The sequence below is a fragment of the Lethenteron reissneri genome, chromosome 23 (assembly GCF_015708825.2).
Source record: "Lethenteron reissneri isolate LAM-NWPU_2019-01 chromosome 23, ASM1570882v1, whole genome shotgun sequence".
NCBI lineage: Eukaryota > Metazoa > Chordata > Hyperoartia > Petromyzontiformes > Petromyzontidae > Lethenteron > Lethenteron reissneri.
The window spans coordinates 5,143,726-5,165,411 of record NC_083801.1 but is presented as its reverse complement, the minus strand read 5'-3'; the positions used below and the strand labels follow the sequence as shown (position 1 = coordinate 5,165,411).

At 43.5% G+C, this 21,686-nt stretch overlaps 1 protein-coding gene across 2 annotated transcripts in view; it reads right to left on the bottom strand.

The window, feature by feature from the left end:
* Positions 1–21,686, bottom strand: part of LOC133345872 (retinoic acid receptor alpha-like) — a 262,449-nt gene that overhangs the window by 123,785 nt on the left and 116,978 nt on the right. For both annotated transcript variants that reach the window (XM_061556935.1, XM_061556936.1), the window contains exon 2: positions 17,899–18,751. In XM_061556935.1, the coding sequence (XP_061412919.1) occupies positions 17,899–18,106 (208 nt within the window). In that variant the 5' untranslated portion in view covers positions 18,107–18,751. The remainder of the gene's footprint in view (positions 1–17,898; positions 18,752–21,686) is intronic.

The window sequence follows — 21,686 nt, the reverse complement described above, 5'->3', positions numbered from 1 at the left end:
TGCTATTAACTAAAAGGATCTCGTTTCTCTTGCCATTTTAACTTCTAACGTTGAAATGTGCGTACATTGGTTTGGCAATTTTATGTTTTGTGATTTGCTTACCTTTCCAATATTTTGACACCGACCGTGTTTTCGTCCTGTTTGGTTGTAACTTTGACCCCGTGCCCTTACTGGACATCTGTAAAAAAGAGCTTTATCGCTCATCGAATTCCTTCTGCAGTATAAGTAACGATTTCATTCTGACGAGTCGTTTGTGAACACTGAAACATCCAGATAATCCCAAACACTCGGCAAACTCGCTTTAAACTTTAACTCCAAGGGCGACTTCAGTGAAGTGACCGGGAATGTGCAGTCAACGGCATTCCGATTTATATTTACAGAAGTATCATTGTATCTGTTTGGTGTTTCCGCTCATTGTCAAAGCTCAAACCTTGTTTTGTCAAAACTTTGCCGGATGTTTCCTGGAATGTGTGCCCAGAAAGAGTCGGTATATCTTCGCTGAAAATCCAGTGCTCTAGCAATGCATTTCAAACACCGTCCTTGGCCACATCGAACACCTTGAATAAGTTTGTTATCGCAATCGTTGACTAAGGAGGGTTAAATATATACTTATCTGTTCTGATTAGCGGTTCCTCAAAAGTGTTTGCTCATTCATATGTATATTTCGCACCGTACGTAGCCAACCGTGCTAATCGGAGGTGATGAATTTTGTAAAGGATATGAAAGTTTAAAGTTGTTTCTTGCTAAAATGTTTATTGGAGTAGTGCTCATCTCTTGTTTACAGCAGTGAGCCAGTGGTAGAAATTCTACATTCATATGGCAGGACAAACACGATTCACTTATTCACAAAATGGTATTGATTTTACTGCCCCGGGAGGATGATGGGCTGTGTAAACCCCCAATGAAGATTTGAACTGCTGAACCACGGCATGTGTTGGGGCTCAAATCCATGCCGGAGTCAACTCAACACACCATTCCTCCAGGGTTGATAAAATAGGTATCACTTCCTGCAAAATCAAAAGTGGTTGTGCTTGAAAAAATTAGCCTTTGCCACAGTAATATGGAACTTCCAACCACCGAAGTAGAGTGGATGAGAATAATTGTTGTCGTAAATTATAACTTGGTTAATTAAAATGCGTCGGTCTTTATTTTACTTTTATTAATTTTAATTTAAAAATTTTACCTACGTGACTTTACCGAAAAAAACCTAAGAATATAAAGTAGGAAACCTCACATTATTATTTGGCTGTTAAGCAAGTAGCCCTATATTGTACTGTAAGACATGTTGGTGGATCCGGCACGTCAAATTAGCACGGTTGGCTACGTACGGTGCGAAAGAAGTTCAAACATAACATACATACTGTACACACGGGTTTTTCTTAGAAGCCAATCCTCTGTGTAAGAGATGTACACTAGTACCGAAGTCTCCACCAGATTTTAAATAATCCGTCGGATGCCCTCTCTGACAAAACAAGCCAGCTGAAGATAAAATGTAGGTGCGTACACCCTCTTAAGCAAACAGAGACGCACTTGAAAATCCCACAAGGGAGCAGAAACGCAAACACACAAAGAACTGTATCCATCAATGTCGAGCCCTCCGCTCTCCAACACCGCAACATTGGCACCAGGAATCCTCACCAGCAACCCTTTACTTACATCAAGCTCTTGCCGTACCCTATCTCGAATGTATCTCGCACCGCACGTAACCAACCGTGCTAATCGAAGGTACGGGGGCGGGGGGGGAGATCAGAAATGCTGGAGGAATCCGATGAGCTATAAAATATATTTTTCACAGATGTCCAGTCGGGGCGGGTACGAACGTTACAAAAAACAATACAGGAGTGCAAAGTACAAGAAACGTGAACAAATCACCCAAACAGATACAAACAAAACTCAACCCTCCCCGTCCTACCAGACAAACCCCACCGAGGTGTGAACTTATTGTTCAGAAGCCACTTGGCCACAGATGATAGCTCAACAAAGTGGCTTATCCTTTGGACATTGATAGAGCAAAGGATGGTAACGCTGCTCTTCTCAAGCTCCATCTCAGTGGAGGCCCCTTCTACCAGCGGTGGTGTGAGCAAGCCGTTGCAGGGCCTGCACCTGTGCCTTCACCGAGCAGATTAACTCCGCGAAAAACGTCATTGAATACAAGGCGGAAAATCGGGTTTCTACTAAATGTAGATTGACTGCAAAATATTGGAGTGCTTTATAATTAGCGAGATGTGACATTCAATAGATGTCAAATTCAACGTGAAAAAATGCATTGTAATAAATGTTGGTGGAAATGCTTGGACATGATGTGCGGAATTCAGTGCAATATTATTGCATTGGTCACACGTCTTTGAAACTCGACAAAAGGCTCGTCTCGAATGATCATTAGTGACCGTGTTCAGTTTGTTTATCTTATAAGTAAACCTCTACCTGTCAACAAGCCAGTTAAAGACGTACAGCTGGTAGCATTTGGCTGCGCGATAGAGCACAGAAGCTTTCCTCTGTGCGCTCTTACAAGGGGTCGGCCCATATTTTTTCCCAGGACGGGTAACATTGGCTTTTGCTACGGCACAACAAAGCAGACAAGTGTCTGGGCCAGCTCCGTGGTTACTGGGCCAATGGAAAGGCGACAAATCTTCATTCCCATTAGGGGCAGGAAAGGCACCCCGTAGTCCTCGCAGCGGTGCCGCATTGTGGCCATTGTGCGCTCGCTGCCTTCATCCATCTTCATTCCACGCTCCAACCGTTGTGCTTCACTCTGCTGCGTCGCAAATCTGCCCCCCCCCCACCCCAAGCCCACCCCCCCCCCTCCCCGCCCCCCCCAACTCCCAGCCCTTAATAGAAAAAAAGAGCTTGGCCCATCCTTGGCTGCCTGTAAACGAACGTGAATGCTCACTTGCTTGCCACCTCGCCAGCCAGCCAGCCGGCTAATGAGCCGCTCACGACTGGCTGCAATACGGCCAGTCAGCCTGGCAGCCAACCAGCCAGCCAGTCAGCCAGGCAGCCAGGGAGCCAGTCAGCCAGTCAGCCAGGCAGCCAGTCAGCCAGGCAGCCAGGCAACCAGTCAGCCAGTCAGCCAGGGAGCCAGTCAGCCAGTCAGCCAGGGAGCCAGGGAGCCAGTCAGCCAGTCAGCCAGGCAGCCAATCAGCCAGTCAGCCAGGGAGCCAGTCAGACAGGCAGCCAGTCAGACAGGCAGCCAGTCAGCCAGGGAGCCAGTCAGCCAGTCAGCCAGTCAGCTAGCCAACCAGTCAGCCAGGGAGCCAGGGAGCCAACCAGTCAGCCAGTCAGCCAGGTGGCAAGTGAATGCGATAAGCAGCGAGCCTGGCAGGCAGCCACCCAACCAGATAGGCCGGTCACCAAAACACCAGCCAGGCAGCAGGTCAAACAGGCCGGCAGGCATCTCGTTTGGCTAGCTGGCAGCAGACTGCCAATACGCCTGAGAAGCTCGTCATTCACGCAAACCTGCCAGCCAGCCAGGAAGATACTTAAATCAGTTCGTCAGACAGCCATCCAATTCGGACAGACAGTCTGCAAACCAACCAAACGAACTAACAACCAAACTGCGAGAGAGCCAGCCGGTCATCCAGCCTCCCAAATAGGGCAGCCACACAGCCGGCCCGTCAACCCACCAACCAGACGAGTCAATTACCCAGAACGCGTCATCAATCCAGTCAGCCAGTCAGGCAGGTAGTTGTCGATTCATCCATCCAGCGACGCGGCCAACCTGCTCACCCCCCCCCCCCCCCCCACACTTCCCTGACCGCATGCCCCCCGCGCCAGATTACCCGCCACAATTCACCGTCGGCTGCCACTGGGACCTATTTCATCAAATGTAAATCACGGCTCTTCCAGGAAAAGTAGGCAAGCGAGATAACGCAAGTGATTTTTTCAGGACGCAGGCAAGTCCTCGTTTAACGTGGTCGATGCGTTCCTGAAAAAGTGCCGCGTTTACAATTCGAGTACGACGTTTCGTCAGTAATTGCAACCAACATCATCAGGCGACAGCCAGATTTGTGGTGAAATCCTCCTGTTTCGTACTCGAATTGTAAATGTTATGGTGGGTTTACTGTCCAACACAACCAGTGTGCTGTACTAATAATGCATTGGCATGTTTTGCTTACGTGACAAATCTTACTAATTGGCTGTGTCGGGTGGTGGTGGGTTTAACGACAGATTTATATTTACGCGATCCAACCCCAAAAAAACTATATTACGGATAATATCGGTCGCGAAAGCATACGTGTTTTCATGAACTGTTAACGTTCACAACTCAATAAACAAACATTCGAAAACAAATCGCGGAATTATGCCGTACGACTAACAAGTTGGTAAATGGCCATGCGAGCGGAGCACAGTGCTCTAGTTGGCGTGGGGCTGATGGAAAGACGCTTCTGCCAGGCTCAAACATTAATCGTCCATCGGCGTGCTGGTGGTGTTTTGCAACGCTTGAATTACATACTAAAATGTACGAGCTCAGCTATGACAATTGATCACAATGCGATTCCTAAATATATTAAAACACGTAAATATACGAGACCACTGTGTAGGATCGCAACGTGCAGAAAGACTGGGGCCCCCACCACCACCACCACCACACAAATGTAAGGCCCCGGGGCTGACGGTGAAGATGAGCAGAGGGCCTCATGCTCACTTGAGCAGAGAGCTTCTCTTGATTTACGACTTTGACGGATTACACTTGGATTCAGGCAGAGTTGCAATAATAATAAGCAGTACAAGCTGAAAATGTTTGACCACTGTCACCATTACCAAACACTGCTCGCCAAAGTGAAAACACATGGTGGTGCTTCGGTGGCGAGATGTTAATTACCTCGCCTGGTATATAGGAGGTTGTGGGTTCGATCCTGATCCCGATGCCTTCGACATATTTGGAGTTTGCATGTTCTCCTCGTGGTAGTTGTGATTTGTCTCCACGTCCTCCGGGTTTTCCCTCCCCATTTAGGAACATGCGTTGAGAGTATTTGGCTGCCATACATTTGCACATAAGCCACTTTGTTGGGCTATCATTTGTGACCAGGTCGCTTTTAAAAAGAGCTGTATAGCTTATTGGGCCTTACCTAGTACAATAATAAAAATAGTGAGTAGTTAGTTACATTTTTCAACGTTGTAAGTCATTACCAGGCTTAGTTTCAGCCGAGGCCGTCCCGATTGCCAACCGGGAGAGTATTCCCAAATCCTGCGCACGACATCCAGTATGCACCCCTCTCTGCACTCTATGGCAACGAGTCACATGCCTGCTACGGGCTGCTTTACATTCAAGCATTGCTGCAGTACGAGTTTAAACGAACATAACGCCGAGGTTAAATGGTGTAACTTTTCAACGGTAATTATGCTTCAAAAAAATGCGAGCAAAATCACGTTGCTCCATTTAACTTCGGCTCCAGTATTGGGAAATTAAAAAAAAAATGCATTTGGGTCGCCAAAACGCAACTCCGTTCAAATCCTTTTTAAATGTTTGCCACGCGTCATAAAATTTGCACATCTTCAGGCATGACCGCGCTGAAAACTCCAAGTTATAATTGCACCCGTGTTACGAATTCCTGTACGAGGCAACGCGTTTTTTTTTACGGAGTCATCATCGCAACACAGTGCGCGCGAGAGATGCTTCAACGTGATAGAGCGTTCTTTAATTGTCTCGTCGTTATCAAAAGTCAAGATCAAAATGGTGGCAATTGTTTCGCGTCGAGATTTTCTCGAACAAAACCGTTGACTTCTCACAAAGGTGTGACCGAGAGTAATGGAGCATAGATGCTGTACAGTCTTGTTGCACAACCGTTGAGCATTTTAGAATTTGTATTTACACAACCCATTGCAGGTGAATACGGTACATTGGGTTTTAAATTTCTCTAAAGTAGAGTAGTTAAAATTTTGACTTAAAAACTTTCGTGACTGCAGGATATCATATTCTTTGGTTCTTTCGGTAAAGTCACGTAGATAGAAACATTTTCAATTAAAAAGTGAATAAGAAATAATTAAAATTAAAACAAAAACCACGACGTTTCGATCGCAACACAAGCGGTTAATTAACTTTCTTTTTTTATATAAAAAAAGTTCTATCTACGTGACTTTACCAAAAGAACCAAAGAATAGAGTAGTTTACCCAACATACCAGCCTTGGCAACATTTTACTACTAACCCCATGACAGAACACAATTGTCAAACGGATACACTCCAGAAGGATCTGGCTGCTCAATGTGACGAGGTGCACATTTTGAAGGGAGAGATCCCAACGCCATCAGAACCGGACTGTTCAGGGTGTATGATCACCGAGTCGGTGAGAACGCCAACCAGCGGAACGAGGGCCCAGCGTCCAGCTCTGGCACGAGTGACCACGTGGCTGGCCAACAACGTAAAACTAAACCAGTGCACACGTACACCAGGCTCTCAAGGCGAATGGATAGTCTGACAACACAATGCGCAAAGCCATCACCCCAAACGTCAGGAAGGAGCCATCTGAAGATCCAATCAAAACCATCACCACCTTACCTTACATAGCAGGGATAACCAAAAATATTTCCAAAATCTTGAACAAACATAAGATCCAGGTCCGATTTAACACAGTGCATAAAATTCATGACCTGATCCCATCTGTGAAGGACAAGATTCCTGACATGCAATATCCCGGCGTCTACAAACTAAGCTGTATCTGCGGCAGCAGTTACATTGGGGAAACCAAATGAGATGTCTCGGACCGTGTTCGTGAACATAAGGCAGATTTGAAACACGGCAGGACCAATACTTCTGCCGTGGCTGATCATTACTTTAATGCGGCTGGCTCACGTGAAATTGATTTCTCTAAGATGATGGTACTTTGCAAGCCGACTGGCTATCAACAAAGATTAGTTCACAAAGCCATCCATATATACAGACACAAACACAATTTTAAACTCAGCAATCATTGGACAGATGTCATCAACCACTTTGAGTCTTGACTTGATTTGTCTTTTCTTGTCCACCTCCACCGTCAGCAGTGTGGGTGTGTGGAGCGAGGTGCAATGCTTTGATTAGTCTAGACCTACTGCCGGTGTCGGAGACCTCTCCTGCATTAACATTAGCTGCCCCCCCCATCTCTAAACCTTTTCAACAGCTTGCCCTGAGAGGCTAACCTCCCTGTTCCTGATGACGACCGCTTGTGTTGCGATCAAAACGTTGTGCTATTTTTTTCTTCACTTTATTTTTATTATTTTATTGTTATAATTTTTTCTATCTACGTGACTTTACCGAAAGAACCATAGAATAGGAATTCCTGTAGTCACGAAAGTTTTAAGTGAAAATTTAACTCTAAAATGCTAGGAGATTGAAAAAAATGCGGAGACAATGCTAAGAAACTAAAACGCACAGGCTAATACTCAATAAACTTCACCAGCCTGAGGGAAGAGAGACAAACTCAAAGTGAAGATTCTGTATTTAAAAGACGGGGGTCCATTTACACCACAGCGCGGTGTTTGATGTTCACAAATCGGTCCTAATTTTCGATTTAAAGCTTTCGTGACTGCAGGGATTCATCTTCTTGGTTCTTTCGGTAAAGTCACGTAGAAGGAAAATAATAAAAGAATAAAAATAAAACATAATAAAATAATTCTCACGACGTTTCGGCTACAACGCAAGCAGCCGTCCTCAGGTGAGAAAGAACCAAGAAGGTCCTAATTTTCTTAACCATTTCGTTAAAATGGAGCTGAGACGTACCCTGGCTGGGTTTGAACTCACAATCGTCTGATTGTGGCTGGTGTCAAGAACCAGTGCCTGAGGAAGCAGACATTGTCCTTGACTTTAACCACGGAATAGGTTTTCGCAGCCATTAATATTTTCCGTAATATATCTCGGCTACGGAAAGATCCGGAAGATTTCGCGACAGAAATTTGGACCTCTCATTGTAGAAAAGAGCAGCATAATACGATCAGTTACGTTCCATTTCAGGCATCCCACAGTCCACATACCAAATCCACAGGAGTTAATGACTACACTGCTCTTTCTTTAGTAACACTAATATATTTGTGAATAAAAAAACAGTAACGTGCTTTGACACAATAGAACCGTATTAGCCACTGTTATGGTTAAATTAAGCTTGCGTTGCAATACCTTCATCCAATGTCACAGTTAAACTATGCTCCCTCTATATTCTGTTTTCACGGTAAGATTAATCCTTCTTCGTAAAAAAAAGAAATATTTCCAGAAGCTGACACATCCTTCTTGAAAGCATGTTATGGGAAACTCGATTGACCCGCCGATACAAATTTCTTCCAACTGAAAGAATATAAAAAATGCATTAAATATTATTACATTCACATTCTTGCCAAGGTGTCTGCATGCTCAGATATTGTCACTTATCCACAGAATCTCCGGCATCACTAAACACGATTGTACTATCGTGATACCAACTTGAAAGTGCCATCCCGGTAGACTCTTGTTTACTCCTGTGGAATGGTCACCTTGAGGCCATCCGTCAATATTTCAGGCAACTGTGTACTTACCAAATCACAGTTTTCCAACTTAGACGGCACTCTCTGCACGGCATCTGTCCATTTGTTGGGGCCGCTGTCAAGGTCATTGCCACCGCTATGTTTACAAGCCAAGTCTGTGCTAGCATCCTTACATTTCTTGACCCACTTACTTACTTTAATCACGTAGGTAAAAAATATAAAATAAATTTAAATGAAAACAAATAAAATTATCATTTTCATTTTTTTATTTTTTTTACCTACACGATTTAACCGAAAAAAACAAAGAGTATGGATCCTTGCAGTCACGAAAACTTCAAATCTAGACTTTCTGACTTTACTTTCACACGTGTAAGTGTTCTTGTATACACCACGAAGTCTGCCCATGAATCAAGGTAGCTATAGCACCTTTACGAGAGTTTAGATTCCAGATTTATGTTTGAACTTCACATGCACTTCAGCCATAATGTGAATTACTGCAGCACCTGTGACATTATAGTGCCATGCTGGACTCAGACAACTGTGGCCGACATATATGCTTTGGGGCATAAGGGACTTCGTTTAAAACACTTTTAGCATGTACATAATATTGAAATATGAAACTGTAGACGTGAGAAAGTGCTGGAGGTATCAACGTAAAAAGTGTAACCATCTCAAATCCACAGTGGGCCGGCAATTTTCTCCGATGATGGCACCAAGCCAGTAATTGAAATTCCACATTGCCATAGCAGAGGCCAGTCTTCATAGGACAACCGTTGTTGGCTTATCACAAAGTGGTACCTATTTTATGAACATAAAACGCTAACCAATGTTTTAATTCGCAATGTCCTGACTGTGAATCTTGTGCTGTAACCAACACGCCATCCGGCTGGATAGAGAAATTGACTGTTTGCATTCTGACCACAAGCAGTGGTTAATGCAGATATGACTCCTCGTAAAAGGTTTCAGTTTGGTGTTTTAACACGTGTTTTGTTGCCAGAAAAAAGGGGGCAAACCTATTATCATAAATGCAAAATAATTTACGCAAAAAAGTACAGCCCTGTACGGTGAATTGTTGACACGTATGGCTTTACAAGGACTGAGAATGCATGTTTCAGGTGTGAGAAGTAATGCCACGGCAATTAATTTCATACAGGGTTATTTAGCATTTCACCCTCATCGCTGCTGCGTGACATCCCAGCAGCCAGGCTGCATGTGCCAAGAATAGCGAGTTGTCTTAACGCCAAGCGAGCAAATCACAGCACACTTACCCTGTGCCATGGGACATTAAGTTCTCAAATGAGCACAAACATAACTTTTGGACGCAGATGGCTGCCTGGCCATTATGTCCTGAAAATGTATGGAGACTGACCGGGGTTGTGTTTTTAAAGCTGGAGAAATGTATTCGAACAAAAAAATATAACTGTCAGAAATAACGTGTCAAAAAACAACCAGGATTTGATGAAAGGGCATGGTAGTGGTAGCAATGTACGCCTGGAACAAGCAAGATCGTGGCATTCTGAAGTCTCCACGACTCCATGGGCTTTCATTCCATTCCACACAATTATCTGCGGCAAATCAGCATCACCAACTGAATCGGTAACATTGGAGGATGACTCATGTTTGCCTTTTGACATTAAATATACCCGATAATATTATTATTGCGGACCGTATTTGTTGTGGTTGCGTATGTTTCCTAAACGTTTTCTGCCATCGTTATAAAAGATAACGAGCCAACAAGGCAGTCCGTTAATTTCAGATAATAATTCCATGCTGTTACTAATGACTGGTATTGATATCAGCCTTGTAATTATTGGCACCGGTTACCATATAAATTACACTCATACACATGCACAGAATGTCAAGTATGATTATACAACTTCTTGGTTCTTTCGGTAAAGTCACATAGAAGGGAAGTAATAAAATAATAAGAATAAAACATAATAAAATAATTCTCACGACGTTTCGGCCACAACGCAAGCAAAGCCGTCCTCAGGTGAAGAATGAAACACCACCAAGCTTTTTTTTAAGCTGGGTTGGAGGGGGGGAGGTGTGAAGAAAAGCGCCTAGACAAAATAATTTGCATATCAAGAGGAATTTAGCATATGGAAAATGCGTAGGAGGTGGGCGAGGGGGTTTCAAATTAATATTATGCCCGTGCATTATGCAGGATTAGCAGCATCAAAGGGAGGGGGAAGGGGGGTAGCATTAACAAAGGAAAGGAATGTTAATAGTATGTAGCTGCAGTTGCTAAACAACCACGTAAAAACTAAAGTATAAACTACATAAACAACTAAGGTATAAACTACATAGCATCATCAGTATACTTACTATACTCTACAATAAGCTGGCTTTACAAACCATCAAGTTTGTTTGGTGGTACGTGAATATGAAAAAAAACAGGTGATATGGTGTGCTTTTATAGAGCTACTGCTGATATAAATCAAGGAACTAGAATACTATCATGGATAATTTTTGCACAATTTTTTATAATGAAAACACTTATGTGTTTTATATTGAAATATTTTGAAACATCCCTGCAAAATAAGCACAATTGCACATCGTAGTTGCTGTTTTTCCAACATGTATTCTTGCTTATTTTGTAATTTTATTCAGTCAGCTGGATATTTATGTTGACACTTCAGTTTCAATAGAAACTGTTGATTCATATCTTAAAGATTATGTTTGAGATAATTTCAAACATATTGATTTTATTTCTACATTATTCCAAATCTAATCAATAATTTCCAAAAAAGGACATTCATTTGCCATATTTTTTTCATATGTTTATACAGTATTTGTTGTCCTATGCCTATTTAGCACATTGGACGCTTATTCGTCGTCAGAACTAATTTCGACATTTCGCTTCGGCAACAACAGATGGCCACTCGCACTACCCACTGAAATCACGACGGATGATCAGTCGGTCTAATCCAGAATCTGCGTGTGTCCGCCTGCCTGGTATCAATTGCTTTGGCAGAGATGATGAGTGTTTGCCATGGATTTCATAACTTGTTTGCTGCCCACTGGCATAGACATAACCACTTCCCTTGATGTGTATCCAGTATACAGATATCTTCTGCAGTGATATACTTGGGTTCCACATCATGCAAAACTACAGTACCGTTCTGTTATGTTTGTCGTTAGCAGCAATAGTTTTGCTCCGTTTAGAAAACACGTGAATCTGCTTCATCGTGCTCTCGAGTGCGTATGTAGCACACACAGATGGGATTGTCTGTGCGGCTGAACAAAACGTACACTTATTTTCACATTTTAGTTCATTTAAATCAATTTAGTTCAACCAATCTGAGACAAAATAGCCCTAAACTATAGCGTAGACTGTAAGTGAATAATCTAGAAACATCTTCTTGGTTCTTTCAGTAAAGTCACGTAGAAGGGAAATAATAAAATAATAAAAATAAAACATAATAAAATAATTCTCACGACGTTTCGGCCACAACGCAAGCAGCCGTCCTCAGGTGAAGAACAGGGCTGTCGGAAAGCCAGCGTCTGAAACGTCGTGAGAATTTTATTATGTTTTATTTTTATTATTTTATTGTTTCCCTTCTACGTGACTTTACCGAAATAACCAAGAAGATGAATCCCTGCAGTCACGAAAGCTTTCAATCGAAATCTAGAAACAATGACTTGAATACTATGCAAGCATTGAAAAGTAACCGTATTATATCTAGATAATTTGATTTCACACTGAAAACGGCGAAATAGCGTGGGATTACAGTTACTTGACTGTGATAAAACGATGAAAGCAACAGGAATGGAAATAAATGTCAGCCCCTTTGTCAATACACTGCTTGATGACGAACTCGTCGCACTGAGTTAGTCGACAGGGGTTGCTTGAACAGAATCAGAATATTTATTTATGCTGGAGGAACCCGAGGAGCCATACAGCTCCTTTTCACAAATGTCCAGTAGGAGAAGGTCAGAGCGTTAGAACAACAAACTCTACAAAAAACATGATGGGAGTGCCAAGTGCATGCAAGGTTAATAAATCACCCAAACAGATACAAATACAACACTTAACCATCCCCATCCTCTTATTGGTTCTTTCGGTAAAGTCACGTAGAAGGAAAATAATAAATAAATAAATTTCATTGTAAAATAATTCTCACGACGTTTCGGCCACAACGCAAGCTTTAAATCGAAACATCCCCATCCTACCAGACAAATCCCACTGAGGTATTAACTTATTTTTTCTAAAGTAACCTCATTATGATGATAGCTCAACAAAGTGGCTTATCATTTGGAAATTTATAGCAGCAAAGTAATCTAAACAGTCTAAACGCGTGTTTCTAAATGTGGAGGTAAAAACTGGAGGACCCGGAGGAAAAAAATCCACACGACCACAGGGAGAACACGAAACTCCAAATATACAGTCGTCAGGTTCGGGATCGAACCCCTGACCTCCTGCGTACCAGGCGAGGAAGACAACATCTAACCACCGTGGTGCCCCTTAAATAAACAAATAAGTTTGAATTGCATCATCAATTCCCAAGCTTCGGAAAGGCAATAAAACAACAGCAAAAACAGTCCAAGACCACACCAAGACAATGCACAGTTCCTTAATAAAAAATTGTACATTAAAATGTAACTCTCAATACGCTGATCAGCCTAGTTTGGTGAATGGGGGGAGGGCCCAGAACAGGGCTCAGATAACCTCACGAATGCTCGCTCTGACTGGAAATTGAATGCAGGCGGCCAGGTTTACGGTCCAGTGTACTAACTAACGACCGTGCCACTGCTCCCCACACAGTAATAGAACCGCGGTAATGCATTATTTGCTGACAATGGCTTTTAATAAATCAAACCATCCCAGCAAAACAAAATAAAATGAAACAGCAGCAAACTTTGAAGGGACATTGTGAGAAAAAAATAGGAGGGGAAGTTATTTTTTTTTTCTGCGCGCGTGTGCGCTTACAAAATAGAACATGGATATTTGCATATGATTTTATCGGGAGTAATTTTTCATGGCGTGGGCTTTGGCGTCGTGACGGCCATGCATTCCATCCGTTGTGCACCAGAGCTGATGGATGAGCGCACGAGACACGGGGCGTCCTGGGAATTACCTCCCGCTCGTTCCCGGCCAGCTCGTCAGTGCACAGCGCGAGCAAGCGGCCTTCTCGGCAGCTCATGAGAAATGGGCCGTGATTTATCACGTGCTCAAGGTCAAGAGGTCATCAACACCAATGGCGTTGATGCCACCGCACCCTCGCTACGACTCCCCTTCCCCTCTGCTGGAGGCCATAGGCGTCGTCCAAGGTCTGCTCTCACTCGTACTGTAACCCACCATGCATGTGTGTCGAACTTCTTTTGCATCATACATAGCCAGCGATGATAATCGGAGGTGTAGATGCATATCTCCCTCTTGGTCTCTGACCTCTGGGTGCCCAATCAAATGTCTTGTCGTAACGGGCACTCCTCTATCCTGCAAATATGCACCACCTTTCATCATCATCATCATCGCCTCTTCTTGGTTACACACACAGCGCTTTGCATCGCGTTCTATTCCGAACCTCCAACTTGCTTACCCTAAACTGCCATCAAGTTCCCAGCAAGCTGTGAAGAGGGTCACAGGGGGTCATCATGGCCAATGCCACCGAGGCCGCCACGCATTGCCATGGCTTCCTTCTACCAGATCCAGCAAGCCGTTGCAAGGTCGACGGGAGACCTCCGTGCTCATCTCTTTCAGCAGCATCCCACGATCCAGCAGCATCCCACGATCCGCACTCGGAGATGGCTCTCGGCAGAGGTCGCAATCGGGTACCCGATACCCTACCCGATACCCGGCTACCCGTACCTGGCCGGGTACGGGTACCCGTTTGCGACCCTGATGCGGCCGGGTACGGGTAGGCCGTGAGTCACTGGTGAGTAGTCGTTTGTCACTCATTTCGGGTAGCGTACGGGTACGGGTAGGGAACGGTTGTCGAACTCTTGGCGCGCAACGTCTGCGTTGATCACCAGCCCTCATCTACGATCTCAAGCATCGCAATCTCCACCTCCTCATTAGATGTGCAGCACGTTTATACCAAAGTCTAAACTGAACTTCCAAGTTATTTTACCCTGGAGATTACCACGGTTGGCTGCGCTTGGTGTATCTTGTGGTGGTTGTTGTTGTTGTTTGACTTGCATCCCACTGGGATTTTTGCACACAGCGTTGGTGTACGGTGTTTTTTGTGGAATATTTCGCTGTCTTTTTCTGAATTTTATGTTTGCACATAGTTACATAGTCACTTTATAATGTTTTCTTGTTTTTGTTTCATGTTTTTGTTTTTTGTTTGTTGCGGTTGCACCCGATTCAAGAGCCGAATGGCTCACAGGGCTATACCTAATACATGAAACTGAAACTGCAAGAAGTTCAACATACATACTTATTACAAGCCCAGGTATTCAAAGACAAAAGGCTCTTTCCGAGTTGTTTTGCTAATTTATCCAAGTTCCGGCTATCTCACTTTGACAGTGACACGTACATTATTCCTGCCTCAAACAGTTGTCTTTAAGCACTCAAGCTGCCCTCTAATTTGACAAAATGTTTGATGTAATTCATCAGAACTCTCCCTGATAATGCAAGAGATCTGTTTGCCCCCCCCACTACCCCCTGTAGCAGATAAATCACAACACAACAAAGCAACCTCCTCCAGCACCTCCACAGTGTTGCTATGTACTGACACCTGTGATAAATGTGCCACGGATAGAGGGCCTCCCTCTATCCACCGTGGTAAATGTTGTTTTTTGAAATATTAATGGTGTATTTTGTGTACGGACAAAAATACATTCTCGTTATCTCTTTTCCCCCTCAATCTCATTTAAAGCCTTTCTTCTTTTTGTAAAACTCAACTTAAGATGCTCGTTTACAGCCTTGGCAACTATCCGACTCGAGCAAAGAAGGCTGATAATTTTGTAAGGCACAACTTTTCTTGAGAACAGTTTTTTTGTTTTTCTTTACGTATAGTTTGCTGTCCTTCCCCCAGCACCTTTGATTAGCACGGTTGGCGACGTACGGTGCGAAAGAAGTTCAACATACCTACAACAACTTTCTCTCACATGACACACACACACAGTTTCTCTCTCTCTCTCTCTCATGAAGATGCAAATTGTTACAACAAGACGCGTCAAAGCCAGCATCTCCACGTTCAAATGAACACGGGGAAATGCTCCACCTCTTTTGGCAGCCTTAAGCGAGTGTCAACACATTCCACGTTTCTATGGCGTGGGCCAGTATCTCTGTAGCGGACAACCGCTGCTGGGCTTCCACAAAGGAGGTGCTAATTTAGCCGTCCCACGAGGTCAGTTGGTTGACTTGATCGCCCCCCTCTCCCCCCAACTTGCAATTGAACAAACGACCCTCAGATTCATATTATTGGTTCTATCGGTAAAGTCACGTAGAAGGGAAACAATAAAATAATAAAAATATAAAACAATTACATTCTCACGACGTTTAGACTGCAACACACGCAATCGTCATCACAGCAAAAAAACAATTTCTTGCTGTGTTTTTTCACACCTGATGATGATTGTTTGTGTTGTAGTCGAAACGTCGTGAGAATTTTATTGATTTATATTTTTATTATTTTATTGTTTCCCTTCTAAGTGACTTTACCGACAGAACCAAGAATATGAATCCCTGCGGTCACGAAAGCTTTAAATCAAAAACGACCCTCGGATTGTGAGCACAGGTGTACTCCAGAGGCACCCAGCCCGAAAATATAACGAGAAGAGAGTAAAGCTCTCTGCACATTTGACGGCGTTAAAGGAAAACGATCGAAAACAAAAATACTTCTACATGTGGAGAACTTTAAACAAGACGAGAGCGGTTCATCCAGTGAAGTTAACAAGAACAAATTAAAGAAGGTCCCGATATACCTCCCGAATTCATGATGGCAACGGTTAAGTGTCAAAAAATCTCGTGGACCCAAATATGCACTTGTCTTCATAATGTAACTATATTTTAATACTGGACTGTTATATTGCATTTCCTGTTAAGCCTTCAAAATATTTAGTTTTCATATTCATGCTATTCATTCGTGCTATTTTAAATTATACGGTGTCCCTTTCAAAAGGCTTCCTCGCTGAAATATAAAAGGGGCCAGCTTGCAAGCTCACCACATTGTCTAGAACATGTGCAGTGCATTCACACCTCAGCGGTGAAAAATGTGAAGGTTCAGCCCTGCAATTCCTAGCGCAATGCCCCTGCTGTAAGAAGGGCCTCCACTCGAGGGAGCTACAGAGAGAGAGCCCCTCTAGAGGGTATTTAGCATTGGCCAAACATCTCGAAAGAGGTGAGATTACCCCCAGTTCACTCCACCATCCACGACCTATTGATGGACTCGCTGCGGTGAGCCCATTCACACCGCTGCTGGGTGGACAGAGTTCCGAGGGGACTAAAATAAACTCGCGCCGTTGTTGTAACTGCTGCACTGGGAAGATCGAGCTGATGGCCTCTGGCTTGCAAGTTCAGTTGCTAACTGTTGCACTATGGCAGCGCTAACTCTAAATGGTCTTTCGGTCTCTATAAATAAACGTTAAAAAAAAACACTGGAAGGAAAGGTACTCCATATCCGGATGAATCGCAATTTTACTGACAAGCAAAATATTTTATTTTCGGGATGAAAAGTGCACTCCGGTTTTAGAATGCGAGCACAAACCTGGGTGTGATTTAAAACAGGATCTTGTATGGCAAGAGGAAGCTGCTGTATGATGGAATTTTTCACAAGAATGCCTTTTTGCTTGGAACTGATTCAGCAGCGCGCACTGCTGCAGCATAGGGGCCACTCGCAATCCGAGGCAAAAGCAGCCACCGCACGCACCGTAGATGCCAGGAGGAAAGAGTTAAATGCTCCTCCTCGGATCCCGTGTCAATGCGGAAGGCGCAAGGTCCTCGACTTATATCATCCAGGGGAAAACCATTCATCAAAAGCAGGCGTTTTGGCAGATTGCATGACTTTATCACTGTCTGGCCACGCAGGCTGGAAGCAATGTGATGCGTCAAGACAAAAAAAGTCAGGGTTTCTTCACCGCCATGACCCAGTGTGTGCGACCACAGACAGAACATGTGCACAGGAAAAAGGGGGCTTATTAAGGCACTTAAGGGGCCCTGTCTCGACAGATGACTGAGAAATCACCGTAATTACTATAAAGCTGTCTTTTAAAGCGTGCATGTCGGTATGTGGGATTTTTTTAATGTTTTGATGAGTTTGATGTTAAAGACCTCAAGCTGACCATACCATGAATACAGGTTTTATAAAACAGTCTTCCCTTTGTCCATCAAGTTAAACCAGCAAGTTGAGCAGTGCAATTGACACCAACACTGTTGAATCTTGTACACTTTTAAAGAGCTTGGAAAACCGACAAACAATCTAACGTCATGAACCACCACAGCTTATCCCCGATACCGTTGAGCACAAACCGCGGCATTGAAAGTGCATTTGTTAATGTGAGTGCATGAGACACTTACTAGCAGGAGAAGGGGTGCTGTAACCGCTGATGGGCCTCTGCGGGTGAAGCATTGACAGCCCCTGGGTTGAGAAGCCAAAGGTCTTGGGGGAAAGCCTGCTCACAGCCAGAGGGCCGGGAAATGTGTACGGCGGGTACATGATCCCAGGAAAGCCATTGGTCAGCCCACTCGATCCCCTGGGGACGCGAGAATTGTCCCTGGATGCCATGACTTTTAAGTCCAGTGTCTTCTCTCTTCTTTTTGTTTGAAAGCCTTGCCACGTAGGTTCCCGGTTTGTTGAAATTCACGGTGCGAAAGGGGTTGTTATTTTTTTATTCGACAACTGGCCACGTGGAAAGGTGCCAACTAATGAGCAAAACGACAAGCAACATCTTCAGCATCCTTCGCTGGGACCTAAATATTGCCGGGGTGCTTCATGATATTTTGTTTGCATCTGTTAATAGAAAGTCACGGTTTTAACATGAATCCAAAGAACGCTTGTTTGGCATCAGATTTCTGCGTCAAGACAACAATGATCTGACCGGATGAAGCATCCACTGTTGTTCTTACTCGTATCCATCCAAGGCAGCGCCGAGAGATCCAGTTGTAGATTTGGTCAGTGATAATCACTCGTGGTCCAGTATCGTCAATGCCTGCTGGGTTTTTTTTTCTTCCACAGAGGCAGATACAGCCCAGAGCCAGGAATAAAATAAAATAAATATCCTTCAGCCAAACTTAAACTTGGAGATCGATGCCGACTCCCAGCGACAGGATTCTTGTAAACCCAGAATCACGGTGCAACCATGTCCGTATTTGGGGGGGCAGTTGTTGTTGCTTCTTCGGCATGTGGCATGCCACTAGCACCAGTGGTTATCTGTAAAATAACAGACACAACAAATGGTCGAGAGCCAATGGAAACAAACATGAGCAAAAAGATATCGAATGCAATTCAGGGAAATGGCTTTAAATTGAATCTTGTGGAACAGGCAGAAAGGGCATCTCAATCTGCAGAAATTGAAGAGATTAACCACGACCCTCTCTCTGCTAAAAACAATAAATAAACCCACGTAAACGAACAAACAAAATTATACCTAAATAATACGTCAATTGACCGAAATAAGCTCGTTTTTAATTTGATACAAAATATGTTCGTGTACATGACCATGCATTCTGCTTCATGAGAGTACCCCAGATGTAATGAGTGAATGTCATTTAAAATCAATTATTAACCGAAACATGTGGGCGACTGTTACGCGAGAGGCAGGCGATCAGGGGCAGCTCCCCGCGGTGCAACGCTGCTCGGTGCACCGATGACACAGAACTGTATAGTTGTAACCCAGTTTTACAGAGACATCATAAAGTGAGCATGTAATAGGTAACACACACGAGTGGTAATCCAGATAACAAATGACAACAGATGATAGCAGTGTGACAGGGTTATTACAACAGAATTGCTTTCAAGGGGCACTAAATTGTTTTCTTGCCTGGGGCAAGAATTTTAGTTAATGCGAGGCCGGCTATTATGATGTCACTCGCTGTACAAAGTAAGCAAAGGCAATTCAGGAACTGAAAACAACTTGAACAATATTATGGAAAGTGTCTCATAATACGTTTCTCCGTGCTCAAACAAGCACGAAGTTGGCCCTCATTTCCAGTGATGGCCTTGAGTCAATGTTGACTATTTAATTTGCAGATGGGAGGCCATTCTTGTCCATAAGATGACCACTATTGACTTGATACAAACCAGTGTTCATGTTAATCAGTCAGCACCAACCCTACAAGGGCAGTGCCCTCAGTCTCATCACACCAGCGTGGTCCTTCTTGACTAAACTAAAACTAGTTCTAATTTTACGAGGCAAGGCCCAATGATCTATATAGCTCTTTTTCAGAAGCGACCTGGCTAATATTGATAGCCCAATGAAGTGGCTTATCGTGTGGAAATGTACAACAGCCAAATAATCGAAGCGCATGTTTCTAAATGTGGAGGGGAAAACAGCAGGACCCGGGAGAAAAATCCACGTGACCACGGGAAGAACATGCAAAGTCCAAATATACAGCAGCAGGCGTCAGGGTCTGAATCGAACCCACAACCTCCTGTATACCAGGCGAGGTCATTAACATCTCGACACCAGTGCAGATGCGAAACCTTGGCATTCGCACTGGGAGGCGATGCCAGTGGGGGCGACCCATTGCGTGCCATTCACGTGGCACTTAAATGCACTGCCGAGATCTCTGACACAACATCTGTGCACTCCACAATAGCAGTCTGGCCGCTCCAAAACTCCCAGAATGAGAGGTCATGGAAGTATGGGTACACGCACGCACGCACAATGATGTTGCTGATAACTAATGAGGATCGCGTCGACTGTGGAGTTTACATCACTGGTTGTCGCTGTAGTTGGAAGCCATTGACTCAGAATCAGATGACAAGTTCAATCAAGACTACAAATTCTAAATCTCTTAAAAGTGAATTAATTGAAGGAATATTTCCAAAAATGTGTCATATTTTGAGAAATATTTCTTAATCCCACCCTCGCCAATAATTTCTGACCCAACCATATTGTCACTTCAAGTCGTGTTGTAGTAATTAACATGCAACCATGGCAAACGTCGTTGAAGATAATTGTCCACGTGCAAACACATTCAACACGTAGCGTATCCACAACATGTCACGTACATACACAAACTATTCCACACGACCGCAAAAAGAGCGACAGCTTTCTCATGGCAACAATACCATATGCCGGGTACAGTACCAGGACTTGTTGAATGCTCCGAGCTCAAGGAATTGAGAGAAATTCTAGATTTGAAGCTTTCGTGACTGCAAGGATTCATATTCTTAGGGTTTTTTTCCGGTAAAGTCACGTAGGTAAAACATTTAAATTAATAAAAGTAAAATAAAAATAAAATAATATAATAATTATATAAATACATTTAAATACATACTAATTTTATTATTTTCTTTTTATTTAACTTTTATTTATTTTAATTTTTTACCTACGTGACTTTACCGGAAAAAAAACTAAGTATATGAATCCTTGCAGTCACGAAAGCTTCAAAAAATTAAAATGAATAAAAGTTAAATAAAAAATAAAATGTAAAATTATTATATTACTTTATTTTTATTTTACTTTCATTAATTTTAATTTTTTACCTACGTGACTTTACCGAAAAAACCTAAGAAAAATTGAGAGAAAGCTCAACGATACGCAATCCCCGAAGAGCCCAGAAACGCCGGCTTTACCATCACACTGATGGCCATGAAAACAAAACAATGTCGATTGCGTTGCAGAGCTTCTGCGCGCGCATCTTCAATCCAGTGCAACAGGATTGGGAATTCACTGCATCCCCCTTTCTTGCGGGCCGAGTGTAAGCAGCTGTATGTACAGGAAGCCCCCTCGGCAAACCACGCACGAGCACAATGACGGGAAGGAAGGCTTGTTGCAGTTGGCTCGGGGACACTGCTGCCAAAAGGCGGTCAGCTTTCTCTCTTCAGAATCAGAAGCTTTGTTGACGCTGGGGGAGGAATCCGATGAGCTGGAAAGCTCTTCATTGTTTTTTTCCCCAACAGACATCCAGTCGGGGTGCCGGTCAGAACGTTTCACAACAAGGTAATTAAATCGAACGAAAATAACGAGTTTACCAGATAAAGCTCACTGAGCTATTAGTTTTCTTTTTCAGAAGCGACCTGCCCACAAGCGATAGCTCAACGAAGTGGCTTATCGCGTGTAGATTTATAGCAGGCATATAATCTAAATCATCTGAGCCGAGGATACAAGTATAATTACAAGTGATTTCAATGTTACGTT